The 13,532-nt window shown below is 35.4% G+C and overlaps 2 protein-coding genes across 3 annotated transcripts in view; one reads left to right on the forward strand and one right to left on the reverse strand.

Moving 5' to 3' along the window:
- The window catches only part of LOC140055697 (polyphosphoinositide phosphatase-like), a 41,110-nt gene that overhangs the window by 8,308 nt on the left and 19,270 nt on the right, over positions 1–13,532 (forward strand). The gene's annotated exons all lie outside the window — the stretch shown is intronic.
- Positions 3,553–9,509, reverse strand: LOC140054292 (snake venom 5'-nucleotidase-like). Its single transcript, XM_072099228.1, has 9 exons — positions 9,448–9,509; positions 8,637–9,014; positions 8,017–8,230; positions 7,578–7,763; positions 6,876–7,082; positions 6,280–6,531; positions 5,737–5,892; positions 5,028–5,228; positions 3,553–4,533 (listed from the first exon to the last, which is right to left on the reverse strand). The coding sequence occupies exons 1-9, from the start codon at positions 9,475–9,477 to the stop codon at positions 4,346–4,348; spliced, it is 1,812 nt and encodes a 603-aa protein (XP_071955329.1). The 5' UTR covers positions 9,478–9,509; the 3' UTR covers positions 3,553–4,345.

Genomic DNA, 13,532 nt, shown 5'->3' on the forward strand with positions numbered 1-13,532 from the left:
ACAGTCGTTTCTTTCTAGAATTAAACGCACAAACTTGTATTGGGAATAATGTATGTGGTTATTACTATCGCATTTAGGTATTGATAATAATAATAATATGGCTTTTGAATATATAATTACTGTCTGTAGAATAACATTTATACATTTTCGGTTCGCGATGAAAAGTTATATGAATGGATTTGTAATAGGTATTTATAATAATAGTATATGGGTTGTATTATTGCTAAGCTATCACCAAATCGCGTTATAACATTATTTCTCAGGGTTTTTTGCACCATTGATCAATACCAAACGCGTATCGGTATTATAGTTTTTAATGAATCATTACATTAATAAAAATACCCAATTAAATCAATCGCGTCAGTCCAATTCCGACTTATGTTTCGATCGCATAGTTCTCTGTCTACACTGTCCCAACTAGTTTAACAAAAAAAGTGTGATGTGCCCAAATATGGTAGTGATATGCCCGAATATCGTAGTGATATGACATCGTCATGTCTATATAATATGGGCACATCATATTTAGTTTGATAGTATAGACAGAGCTTAAGGATTATATTTAAAAAATGTTTTCTTACATTTTGAACGGAAGTATTTATTTGTTTATAAGCCCAATTTTCCAGTCTTAATTTTACATTTTGAAAAAAAGTATTTATTTGTTTATAAGCCCAATTTTCCAGTCTTAATTTTACATTTTGAAAAAAAAGTATTTTATTTGTTGATAAGCCCAATTGTGCAGTCTTATTTTACATTTTGAACGAAAGTATTTATTTGTTGATAAGCCCAATTTTGCATTCTTATTTTACATTTTAAATGAAAGTATTTATTTGTTGATAAGCCGAATTTTCCAGTTTAATAATAATGACCCCTTCCACAGTGCTTATACCATATACATTTTACATGATATTGACCGTGGGTTCTTTACGCCTCTGATGCATTTGTTTTTATTGTACCTTTTTAATAAATTATTATATGTTTAGGCCTAATCACACCCAATTTAATGAAACGGTCAGATTCCGATTTCAATTGAACGAAAGTAGTACTGTATTTATTATTCATTGATAAGCCAAGGGTCCCATGGCGTTAGCTGATATCTTGAGCATTTGACTCTTGTGTGAACCTGTAACACAAATCATTCTTCAAAATCTAAAGAAAGAACCTCACACGTCTTTTTTGTGAGTGATACACTATGGATATGCCCACGGAAATAATACGTGGACATTGCAAACAATCATAGGCCTACAGTAACAAACATAGAATGGCTAATAAGCATAACATTCAGACTTGCTTGTTTTCTAGTGGATTTTTATTTACTTTAGCATGTAGAATAAAACTATTAACAGTGGCTATATTAATAATTATACTGATTATCCTTGATGTTATCGCGTCTAATAATAAAATATTTTGTTGTTGATAAGCCCAATTTTTCAGCCTTGATTTTACATTTTGAACGAAAGTATTTATTTGTTGATAAGCCCAATTTTGCAGTCTTAATAATGACCCTTCCACAGTGCGTTTTACATGATATTGACCGAGGGTTTTTACGCCTCTATAGCCACTGATCAATACCGTAATTAATGTACTTTTTTAAATGAATATTGAAATGTTTCAACATACCCAATTCAAAAAAACGCCCCGTTTTCGAGTTCAATCTTTTGATTAGAGAGGTTGGAGTTTCATTTTGAACGAAAGTATTTATTTGATTGATAAGCCAAATTTCTAGTCCTAATGATTTGAGATTCAACGGGTTTTGCTTTCAATTGTATAATAATATAATTATATATATATATATAAATATAATATTAAGTATAATTATGAATTCACCAACACTTTCAGGCCCGGGCCCGAGTTTGTGTAGACCAGACTTCCATGCACAGCCACATGTTAAGGAATATGAATCTCTTTATGATTTTAATATGGTTCGAAATGATATTACACAACAACAATTAGACAGCAACTGTGCAAGAGTCCAACTAATAAAATCGGAATGATCAATTAATTGAACATTTACAGCATAAGGCCCATACACTAGGACAATAACGATCGACGATAAATAGACAAATGTGCATTTTTAATACATAAACCAAAAGAAATATAAACAATTCCTTTGATGAAAATTATATTTTCACACGTCCAATCAAATGACGTCATGATTAGTAAGACCAATAATATCGTGACAATACAGCGATTTTATTGTTTTTATTTATCATGACGTCATTTGATTGGAATTTGAAAAACATTATTTTTATCAAAGACAGCATAAATGATTATCCTATAGGTCTAGAACGAAAACCTTTCTAATTTCTTTTGGTTTATGTAAAAGAAATGCATGCTTATATATTATCGTCCGTCGTTATCGTCATAGTGTAATTGGGCCTTTATACAAAAAAAAAAATTGATTACGAAGTTACATGCCATTTTCACCTATCACCAAAAAACTAACCTTTTCAACACTAATTAATTGTTACGAAGCCAATTTATATTATATATTTCATTAAAACTGAACTTTACGGTAAATGAAGAGTAAGTATCAGTTAATATGAATAATATAACTAGTAGGTCTATGAACTTGCGTCCAGACACAGAACTGTAACATTACTATCATAAATGTTGAAACAACTTATAAAACCTTTTTTTAAAGAAAATATAATTGTGCTAGGAGAAGGCTAATAAACAAATAGATAATGTACAAACCTTTTTCTGGATTAATTAATGGAGCAGGCGTTCCTAATAATCTGCTGCTGCTACCTAGACTGATTGTTCACCTTCTGACAATAATTGATTGGACCTACCCCCCCCCCCCCCACGGCATCTGATAACCAAAAAAAAATTTACCAGGACTGTTTCAATGATTTAATATCTGACGGCGTATTATTATAACATTGGCCTAGATTGACAGTCATAAAAAAGAAAGTCATTGTAAATACTTCCCTTCATGTTGACAGAGCCAAAATAAAGTTTTGACCATTATCGAATGATTATTTGACAGTGACTTATTATAATACCGGCCTGGTTGACAGCAAAAACGAAGTTATTATTTATTAAACAAGATTTTACAGATTTCCGTCTACATCTCAATAATACTGTATTATCAGCAAAGGCTTTCATATAGACTCTCTTCTCCCAGACGTTTTTTGGGTCCAGCAGCTACCTATAAATTATAGTCGAGTTTCCAAATTCACAAAACTGTCAGCCTTAGATACTAAAGCTACCGCTATGAAACAGCTTATTAATGAATGTGTCCTCCTGGGACATAGCTGGCTAGAGCCGCGGCGCGAAAATGCAATTGAAGATAAACGATTATCGCAATAAATTGGTTATTGATTTTTTGTTGTTGGTAAAACCAAGGCAATTAATAGCATTGGCTAAACATAGTCACAACATAGACATGCTCAATAAGTGTCTTCTCTCGTCATTCGTTTTTGTCAATCCGTACTGTCGGCCTACCTGATATTTCATCAGTATTTTTTACAGAGAACACACAATCATATGATGCTTTAAAAAAACCACTAGGCCTATCTTGTACTTAACTTATTTTTTAATGATGTTCAAGTTGTTTCAAATTGTAAAATTCCTTACCCCACAGAGGTAATAAAGACTGTGTGTATGATTAACGTAGAAGAACAGGACATTCGGTTTATTCTATGTTTTTAGGTTTAGTTATACACAATGTTAACACGAAGCTGCCACACACTAAACACACAAACCGTATACCAGGGAAGACTGTCACTCTTCCCTTAACATACTAAAGCATACGTAGCTAATTATATTAAATTAAATCATCATGACAGCTAGTGACACAGTATTGTTGGTCAAGTATTTTTAGTGACATTCCCTACCTTATCAAATATTTAATGATTACCTGGTCTTAATGTAGCAGCACGATATTATACGGATTTTTTTTCTCAATAATACGTTAGTTTTCTTCATTATTTTATATATTTTATGATAACGCCTACCTGCCTGTTATTGGTCGTATCATATATTACGCAACAGCAGTTAATCGTACGTAGCCTACATGACGCATTTTTAAAATAAATTATTTATCATTATTTATTTATATTAAGTAGGCTTCATATTCGGAGTTCTGAAAAAGATAAGTGAAGAACCTCTACAGTTTACCACATTTTCCCTCAATGGAGTTCTTAATATACATAACGTCGTTATAAGTTTCTGTGCCCAGTGACAATTTTTGGTATAAACTAAATATTGATTAGCCCTGAAGATTTAGGTAGAGAATTCAACCCCACCCTAACACCTGAGATCCACATCCACACCCCTCGAAATGATCTGGAATTATTTTTACAATTCATTGTGAATTGATTATTCTATTCTACTAATCTATTTAGTGAATTAACATTGATAATAACAAAAATAATAAAATTGTATAAAGCGCTGAAGAGGACAAAGATGCCGTGTTCCCTTTACATGGATCGTTGTCACTGGTAATAAACGTAATACGGTTGTCCAGACCAGTTGTAATTGGAGAATAGAGATTTATATATTCAGCTAACATTGCAGTTTCAAGATTTCCTGTGTAGAAATAAGATGTAAAATCAATCAGCAGTGAATAAACACAAAGGAGGATGGAAACGGTAGAATGAATTGTTGAAGGGATCTCATCTTTCCCTCTGATAGGATGTGTAGAAGTGGACTTACCGCGAACAGTGCCGCGAGAAATACTCAGAAGTTTTTCGAGTGTTTTCAATTCTCGAGTAGGCTACTTTTTCAAACTAATTTGTTACTGTCTGTGCTGAGGTCTTTTCAAGAAATTCCAAAACGTAAAATGCAGCAGTAGGCCTACCGATGTTGGAACGCGCAATTATTTCTTCTTCGGCGCTCTTCAAACTAATGTTGTCTGCGTACCTTCTGTGCCATCCTTTAAAAGAAGACTGAGGAAGACCCTACCTAGGAATATATGATCAACCTAAGTAGATACTCAGGAACACACGTTGTTGGTACAGAGTCTCGTTTTAAATGCCAACGTCTATTACTTAAAGTTATAGTTTGTTATTTGCATACCGTACCTGATACTTGACTAATTTTATTTGTTTTGATGATCTCATAGCCATCGCCACCGTCTGCCATAAAGCTATTCATAATTACAGGATACACGGTTTCCAAATCAATGGGAACATAATGCGGTATCGTACAATTGGAACAGCGAACTTCTAAATCGACAACACGACTTCCGGCTTCTTTACGAAGATCGTATGAAACACGAATACCTAAGAAATTATAATAATTGTAAATGATAATTGTTTTTTATATAACTATATAATGTGGGAAACGGAGTACTTGATTCGAACGTTTCAGAGATCTTTATCATCTGACTGCTTGTTGTTGACAAGCAGCCTGGTGACGCCATTGGTTGTTGATGATGACGTAATTGTATATTTTATTTAACACCTTTAATTGATATTGTTAAATAATAAGAACAAATAAGTTGATCCGGAAATCAGAAAATAACAAATTCACCAGAGCCATTTACATTAAAAACTCTTCGAGTTTAATTGTAGACGTAAAGATGAACAAACGTTAAACGTATAATTATATCTTGTTGCTAAAACTTGGTTAATCCTTAAAAGGTTAAATGTCTTGAATGAAAACTTGTTGAAGTCAGTTATTAAACATTCGTAAAGAAATTGCTATTGTGAACACAGTAGGAGGAACCCCAGTAATGGTTAGACATAGATTGGCATGTATGTGCAAAATGAAAAACGTACTCTATCGTACCTGACACTTGTAGAAACTCGCCCCCTATGTCACCTTCACCATATTTTTGAACAGCAAATTCAAACGCTTCCTTTAAATGTTGACCTTTTAATTCTACAATATCTACTGTATTACCAAAGGGTAACACAGTACTGATATCGCCTAGCCTTATATCGCCTATAATAAATAAGAACAAAACCATATTTAAATCCAGAGACGTAGGCCGCGCCTACAATGCTTTTGACTCATGACTTGCTGATTCCGTCAAAACAGACACATTTGGTTGGAATCGTCACAATTTGAATACATTAATGAATTCAACACTTAATTGGCGCAATAAATGAAATATCGATGTTTTTATCAAGAAGGGCACACAGGAAGTTGCGTCTTCTCTCTTCTTTCGCTTTAACTGGATAATGAAGTCTGAATACAAAAAGAGAGTACAGGAAACCTAAACCAAATACGGGGTGCCGTCAATTAATACATGACATATTATATATATTTTTATATGACACAGACATAATTAGTAGTGTCCCGAGTGGTGCCCCGTGTACACACACTCACCAACAGATATTGATTGTCTGATTCCTCCACCATTCCATACAGCCAAGCTGACAGTACTCCATTTCAGCTCATCTGGTTCTCGGACGTTCATCTGAATGAACGCATCTGTTATTAGGTTACCCATGTTGCATTCTTGTTGTCGACACTGTTGTCGGTCTCCGTCCAATTTAACATTTGTTCGGCCTACGTATTGTCGAGAGATGTTTCCAACAGGTTCTCCCCATATATTAACATCAGATAGTATGTCAGGGTCTAAAAGCCAAACAGATTCATGAATGCAAGATTTATTTTTCAAGAGAGACAGTGACATCTCAGTCAGCGTAACGTAGGAGGAAAGGGTCCCTGGTTTAGCACTCCAAAGTGGCCAATTAATGCATGGGTAGTTGCACTGGACCGCTCATGCGCTGGGCCCCTTCTTGGAAGTTTACCCAGAGAGCACCACTTCCATTACTGCTGCTGTTACACACAATATAAACCAAAGACGAAAGAGATACGCTCCAACACTACTATAAACGAATAGAATAGCTGCTACAATGTTGTCAATGGTGGACTAACAACATACGGAATAACCAGTATTTTACAATAGTATTCCTTACCTTGATCAATTGAACTGTCCATTAAAATTGGGTTTCCTTGCCATGCGGTGACTTCTCCATTTTCGTCAAAGACGACCTGCAGATCGCCGAGATATTTTCCAAATGTATAATCTTGCACAACCAATACGTTACGACTAGGGTCGGAATCTGGGTGTACGACTATTGGATATGGACCATACGGCTCCTCTGTTGACGGTAGTGGTGTTCCTACAGAAAACAAAGTGTCAACTGAGGTGTATTATAAATGTCGCGATTTTGTTCTAATTTTTTACTCAGACAGCATCGTACAACGAGACCCGACGAAACGTCTTCTCGTCGGTGCAGTGTGCTGTGAGTTGAATCCCGACAAGACGAGTCGTCTTGAGATAGCGTCGGGCGTGATTTTTAGGTCGTCGGGAGACGCTGACTGAGTTGGCCCTAAGCTAACACAATTTTCAAGTAGGAATACTTAGACGTGGTTGTACTGATGCTAAAAACTGTTGTAGAATGTTCTTAATTATCAATTCATTAATATCAAGGTGCAGCTTTCCTGTATTGTGTATTTTTTAAGTGTAGGAACAATCAAAGAAGGATGTAAGGTTCATATTAATTGTTTTCGTCCTATCTACTAAAGATCAGTAATTTTCCTAACGTAACTTTCTATATTATGTACCTAAAGTTTCGTTCCCACTATAGCAGCTTTACTATGTAACCCCAACCTACCTGTGTATAGAAATGTGTCCGTATGTCCTCCAATGACAATGTCTAAGCCGACTACTTCCCTCGCTATCTTCTGATCCATAGTTATTCCAGAGTGCCCTAAGGCAATTATTTTGTCCACCTGCGTGGCTTTCAATTTTTCAACTTCTACCTGAATAGCCTCGATTTCATCTCCAAAAACCACCTCCCCTGTACCAATGAAACAAAGCATAATCATTAAATGCAAAGTACGGTTACTAAGAATACAAGGCCGATCCACCAGACGAATACGCACCATACGGTATACGTTCTAATGCTCTGTCTAAACGTTAGTGTGACAAAAAATGTGATATATAGACACGATGATGTAATATTACTACCATATTTGGGCACATCACTTTTTTTGTCAAATTAGTTTGATAGTGTAGACAGAGCTTAAGATACGTCATTCTTTCCAACTTACGAGTACTTGAAATAATTTCTGTATCTGAAAATGTGTATCCTATGATGCCAATTTTTTCTTGGCCCACATTGTACACGATTGATTTATTCGTTAAACCATCTAACACAGGTTCAGCACTTGCGTCCATGTTTGAGCTGAGCACAGGAAAAGTGACGTTTCTTAAAAAAGGCGCTAGACCATCCGGGTTGTTGTCAAACTCGTGGTTACCAAGAGCCTATTTTGGAAATAAAAAATATCGGTATTATATATTGTGAACTGAAGACGTAACGAGATACCTGGAGATAAATGTGAGACGGATGAGAACTAGTTTGAAGACGTAACGGAATACCGAGATCCTATAAATGAGAGTCAGTTTGAAGAAGACGTAACGGAATACTGAGAGATCTAACGAGATGGATGAGAACAGAGTTTGAAGACGTAACGGAATACCGAGACCCTTTATTGAGAACCAGCCAGTTTGGAGACGTAACGGAATACCGATATCCTAATGAGATTACTCAATTGTGGACAAACATCGAAACATTTAGACGGAGTATTCCCAATGATACAAACATTCTAATATTTTATCTATTTGTGGCTATTGTTCGTATACATTTTCTTTGATTAACTTTAATACTCACCATTGCGTTATATCCAAGACGATTCATAAAGTACGATGCTGCCATTCCTTTATAATAATAAAACCACATTGTTCCTTGAAACTGGTCGCCGGCATCCAGGAAAATTACGTTGTCTCTCTCGCTTCGAATCTGGTTAACTGCAGTTGCCCGACGGGCTACTCCGCCAAAACATTCACCTGACGCTTCATCGTCCGTGTCACAATCCCCGCCATATTTATTAAATTGTTCAAAGCGCGCGTGTACATCGTTAGTGTGGAGAATGGTTAGATTAAAAGCAGATACAGACAGTAAGAGAAAATGTACGACGCATATATGAGGTAGAATCGTCATCATTCGGAAATGTATTTCCTTTTTCCAAGTCAGATTGAGCTTAATAATCTACAAAAACAAAATTAAAATATTACAATTATAAAAGAATGCATGGTACAAATTAAATACAACTATGACAAACATTTTTGCTTTGTTGTATTGGGCATAAAACAACTGGAAAATAAAATTTTTTTTTTATAAAACACTATATTATATAAAAACCTATGTGTGATTAACACTGATATATCAACCGTCCCAAATCAAGGAGTCTGAGCTCACACCACTCATAGAGATATTATTGCACCACTGAACCACCGATACGTATGTTTCATAGTTACTGGTAAGTCATAGGCTATATAGGCCTACCTTTAATATAGTTCAATTATAAAAATGCATCGGCCGGGAATTGGACCCGTGTCCCTCGCGTGGCAGGCGAGAATCATACGACTGAACCACGTATGCTACACGTGTATGTTTCATAGTCACTGGTAAGTAGCAATACCTTTAATATTGTTCCACAATAAAAACGCATCGGCCGGGAGTTTGACCCGTGTCTTCCGCATGGCAGCCAGATCCGAGAATTCCGAGAACTACGGAAGCTGCGCACCTTTATGTTTCACTGATTTTCTAGGATTGTGCAATATTACAATAAAGTAATGTTTAATATCAACGTACGTCTGTCAAATCGCCGGTAGGTATAGTAATACATTATGGCGATATAGTTGAGTCATGAGTTTGCATAATTTTTGTATATGAATAGTATTACCTATCTGTTCGCCTTGTGTTGTTGTATTTGTGAAGAGGGATTGTAAGGGTTCTTGACCTTTTAATTAAGCACACTCATTAACATTAAAGAGAAGGATTCAAACAAAAAAAAAGATTGAGAAAAACAACATTGACAAATATAAATCTTTTAGTTGATGCATGGAGGTAGTTGATGCATGGAGGTATACCTCCATGGTTGATGTTGCAGATGTGTATGTAATTATGTAAACATTTAAAAATGTGTGCCTCCTCCTAATATGGACCTATGTTCATGCTCCTAATATGGACAGTGTTATATAATGAACCTATACATTATCTAATTTATAGGTCCATGGTTATATTTTGCAACTCATTTTTTATTAGACTCATAGGCCTACCTGTAATTAGTGAGTCCGGTCCAACCAACAGACCGACACATGATATTTGTAAATACAATGGATATGAATTATATAAGGAAAACAATTGTTAGTTATATTGGCATAAATTACATGGGAACATTAATTACCGTTGACAACAATTGCACCACTCAGTGGAGATACAGCAAGGCAATCTAACAACAACAGGATGCTGAGCTCCGGAGATCAAAGAGTTTATCTGTGGCTGCGAAACCCTCTTAACAGACACCGCGCGCCACGGACTATGTACACACAGTATGTTGGTATTTTTCGCAGCCAGACATAAGGTCAAAGGACTGTTATTGACTTGGCAAGGCGAGCTCAGTGTCCTGGCTGTCAGTTTGCCTTGAGTACAGTAAGAAGACAATTAAAACCCCCCCCCCCCATTTCTGATTAGAAATTCAAACTTTAACATTATATTCTGTAGGCTAAACTACTGTATTACTTTCTATCGCAGTTTGAAAGCCTAGAGTACTATAGGCCTAAATTATGTTTTCCTACAAAACGGATAAGCGCCGTTGTTGATGAGTTGTAGTTAAAAGGTTGCAACTCTTTTACACACTATGGTGATGCGGTACGGGGGCGAATTATGCAGTTTTTTTGCGTTTTTGAAACCATATTACGGTATCATCTTATTGATTGAAATTGGAGAATTTTAATTATATGGCTAATTAATAAATAAAAGTAAATGTCGACCAACTTAGTTTAATCTTAAATTATACAAATTTATAAATTACTATCATAGTTAAATATTTATTTTAATGTTATTAACTTTTTCATTTATCATTGTGCAATTTGGGATTGGACCGTTCTAGAGGTGTTTACCACCTGTTGGTCCCATCCTTCACTCAATGTACTTGGGATTGGACCGTTCTAGAGGTGTTTACCACCTGTTGGTCCCATCCTTCACTCAATGTACTTGGGATTGGACCGTTCTAGAGGTGTTTACCACCTGTTGGTCCCATCCTTCACTAAATGTTCTTTATATATGTTTTGTCTTTTTCTTGCTTTGTATGTACATTTTTTGAATAAATAAAAATAAATAATATAGGCCTATAAAGAATTGTTTAAACTTACCGTCCTTTGCAATTTGAAAAAAAAAAACCGCTTCACCTTAACAAATTTCTCTAATATAAAATCAGGTAGTTGTAGACCTACTTAGTAAAACACGTCCCAGTACAAAGAATGTTTATATTTGTTGTAATGAAGAAAAGCATAAAGTCATTCTTTTATCAATTGTCTCAGCTTTTATACAGTTACATGTACTATCGAGGGCTAATAATAATAATAATAATAATAATAATAACAGGATTTTTATAGCGCACATACCACCACTCAAGAGTGCTCAAGGCGTATGACGTAATCAAGGAAAGGATGTTGATAGTTTAAGATTAATCTATATTGGATTATAAAAGCGGGATAAAAGTGGATTAAGAATAGGACCATTACATGTAGGACTAATGGTACTTATGTATACGATATGTTTAATCGGAATGTAATCTTTGCGGATAAGTAGGGCTTAATAAAAGCATGGTCTGATTTTATGCCTAGGCCTATAGGCCTACCTTACAAACCTCAATTCACAGTATTTAACAATCATGTTCCTTGTTAAAACATAGTTTTCAGCGAATTATCAGTTGCTTTAAAGGATGTATGTATGTAGGCCTACTGCATTAAGGGTCCGGTCTTTAACACCTGTTCCGGCACGGTTCCGGTCCGGCGCCAGAAAATCAAATCGAACGTCAATGTTTCGTTTTCACGTGGCTACGCGCATATCGATTGGCGCATAGCTGCGATCAAACGAAATTACATTACATTGAATTTCAATTTAAATAGCGCCTTTACAAGGATCAAAGCGCTACAATGAACGAACCATGCCGGAACAGGTGTGAACGACCCTTTATGGAATAATAAAAACATGTGCGTATGAACTGTATGCTGTGTCACCGTAATACCGCTTCAGTATTGGCTCATCCGATATCTCTTGAACGATCTTGGGATCGTCAAAATACGGATACGTTATCATACCATGAGTAAACAAATAAATAATATGTATTATTCCATGACTATCCGTCCCCTAACATTAATACTAAGCATTAATATTAATTATGAGCATAACTACTGTCTTCATTTTGATTTTCCGAATATCTGGTAGTAGGCCTACACACAATTTACCAATTAGCTTTGATCAATTCAGTTCAGTATCAACGGCGCAGATCCGAAATTGCCGCCCATTTACGCCCTTTGAATATTCCTAAATACTAAAGATTATCTTATTCAAAAAAATCAATTACCCACGATACGAGGAAAATATGTAAATACTGACGTTAAAGCTCTTTATTACCCTAGGCACGTTAAAGAGGATGAGAGAGAATCTGCATGATTAGGCTAAACGTCACGATCTTCCTTTTATCAAACAGGAAATTACAAACAAAGACATTATTAGATAATATTACAAGAAGATATAAGCAGGGAGTCAACTCCCTGATATAAGTATTATCTATCTAGGTCCTAGTTTAGCCAACAAAAATGAGGAAATATTTATGTTGAAATTGTAAACTCCAAATAAATATGAATCGAGTAATATTTACATTATATCTATTTAATTTCGTTTGAAATTCGCTGGATAAAAGTAGCCTACTTTTCTCTTGAGTGACGAAGCTTATCTATAGTTAACACTAACCTATTTGGACAAAAACGTCAAAATAATTGCAAGTCTTGTAGGTTTCGCAAGTCCGTCAAAAACTTCTGAGCTCCTCCAAATAATAGTCCTGTAATAGTATTAGTACATCCGTGTCCGGGATTAAAAGATGCGAGTTCGCGGAATAAGCGAGAACTGTACGTCGTCGTCGCTGTAGCCTACTCTCAAAAACTCGCATAATTATACTCGCATACATGCAAAGCACGGCTATATAATTAATAAACAAGTACTGTTCAATTATTTGACCATCTTCAGAATAAATTGTATTGCTAGTCGAGTACGGTTCACGCTTGCTCAAGCACTGCATTGACCAATATATAATATTTGAGCAAAAACATACAGGCATCGTATACATAATTCGATGTAAATCATTATTCATGAAGAGATGACTGTATTATAAATAGATTTTAGCCTAAACAACATTATTAGTTACTCCAGTTACCTGACCATTATTGTATTGTTGTCTAAATCCAAATCAGAGCCTAGTTATGGGCCTACCTCTTTTCACATCACCTTACCTGGCAAAACTCCAGAGTTTACACATACCGGGTTGAGGTTAATTTTCCCCACCACATCGTCCTCTGTGCATGGACATTCATGCATTATATTTTACTTTACATAATCCGGCGGATCACCGTACTTTGAATCCCCTCTCTCACCCCACGGCGTCCATTTTTTCCTGGACTGCCCATTATAATGTTTTCGACTATTTTACTGAATGGAAGA

This window comes from Antedon mediterranea, chromosome 7 (genome assembly GCF_964355755.1).
Source record: "Antedon mediterranea chromosome 7, ecAntMedi1.1, whole genome shotgun sequence".
Classification (NCBI taxonomy): domain Eukaryota; kingdom Metazoa; phylum Echinodermata; class Crinoidea; order Comatulida; family Antedonidae; genus Antedon; species Antedon mediterranea.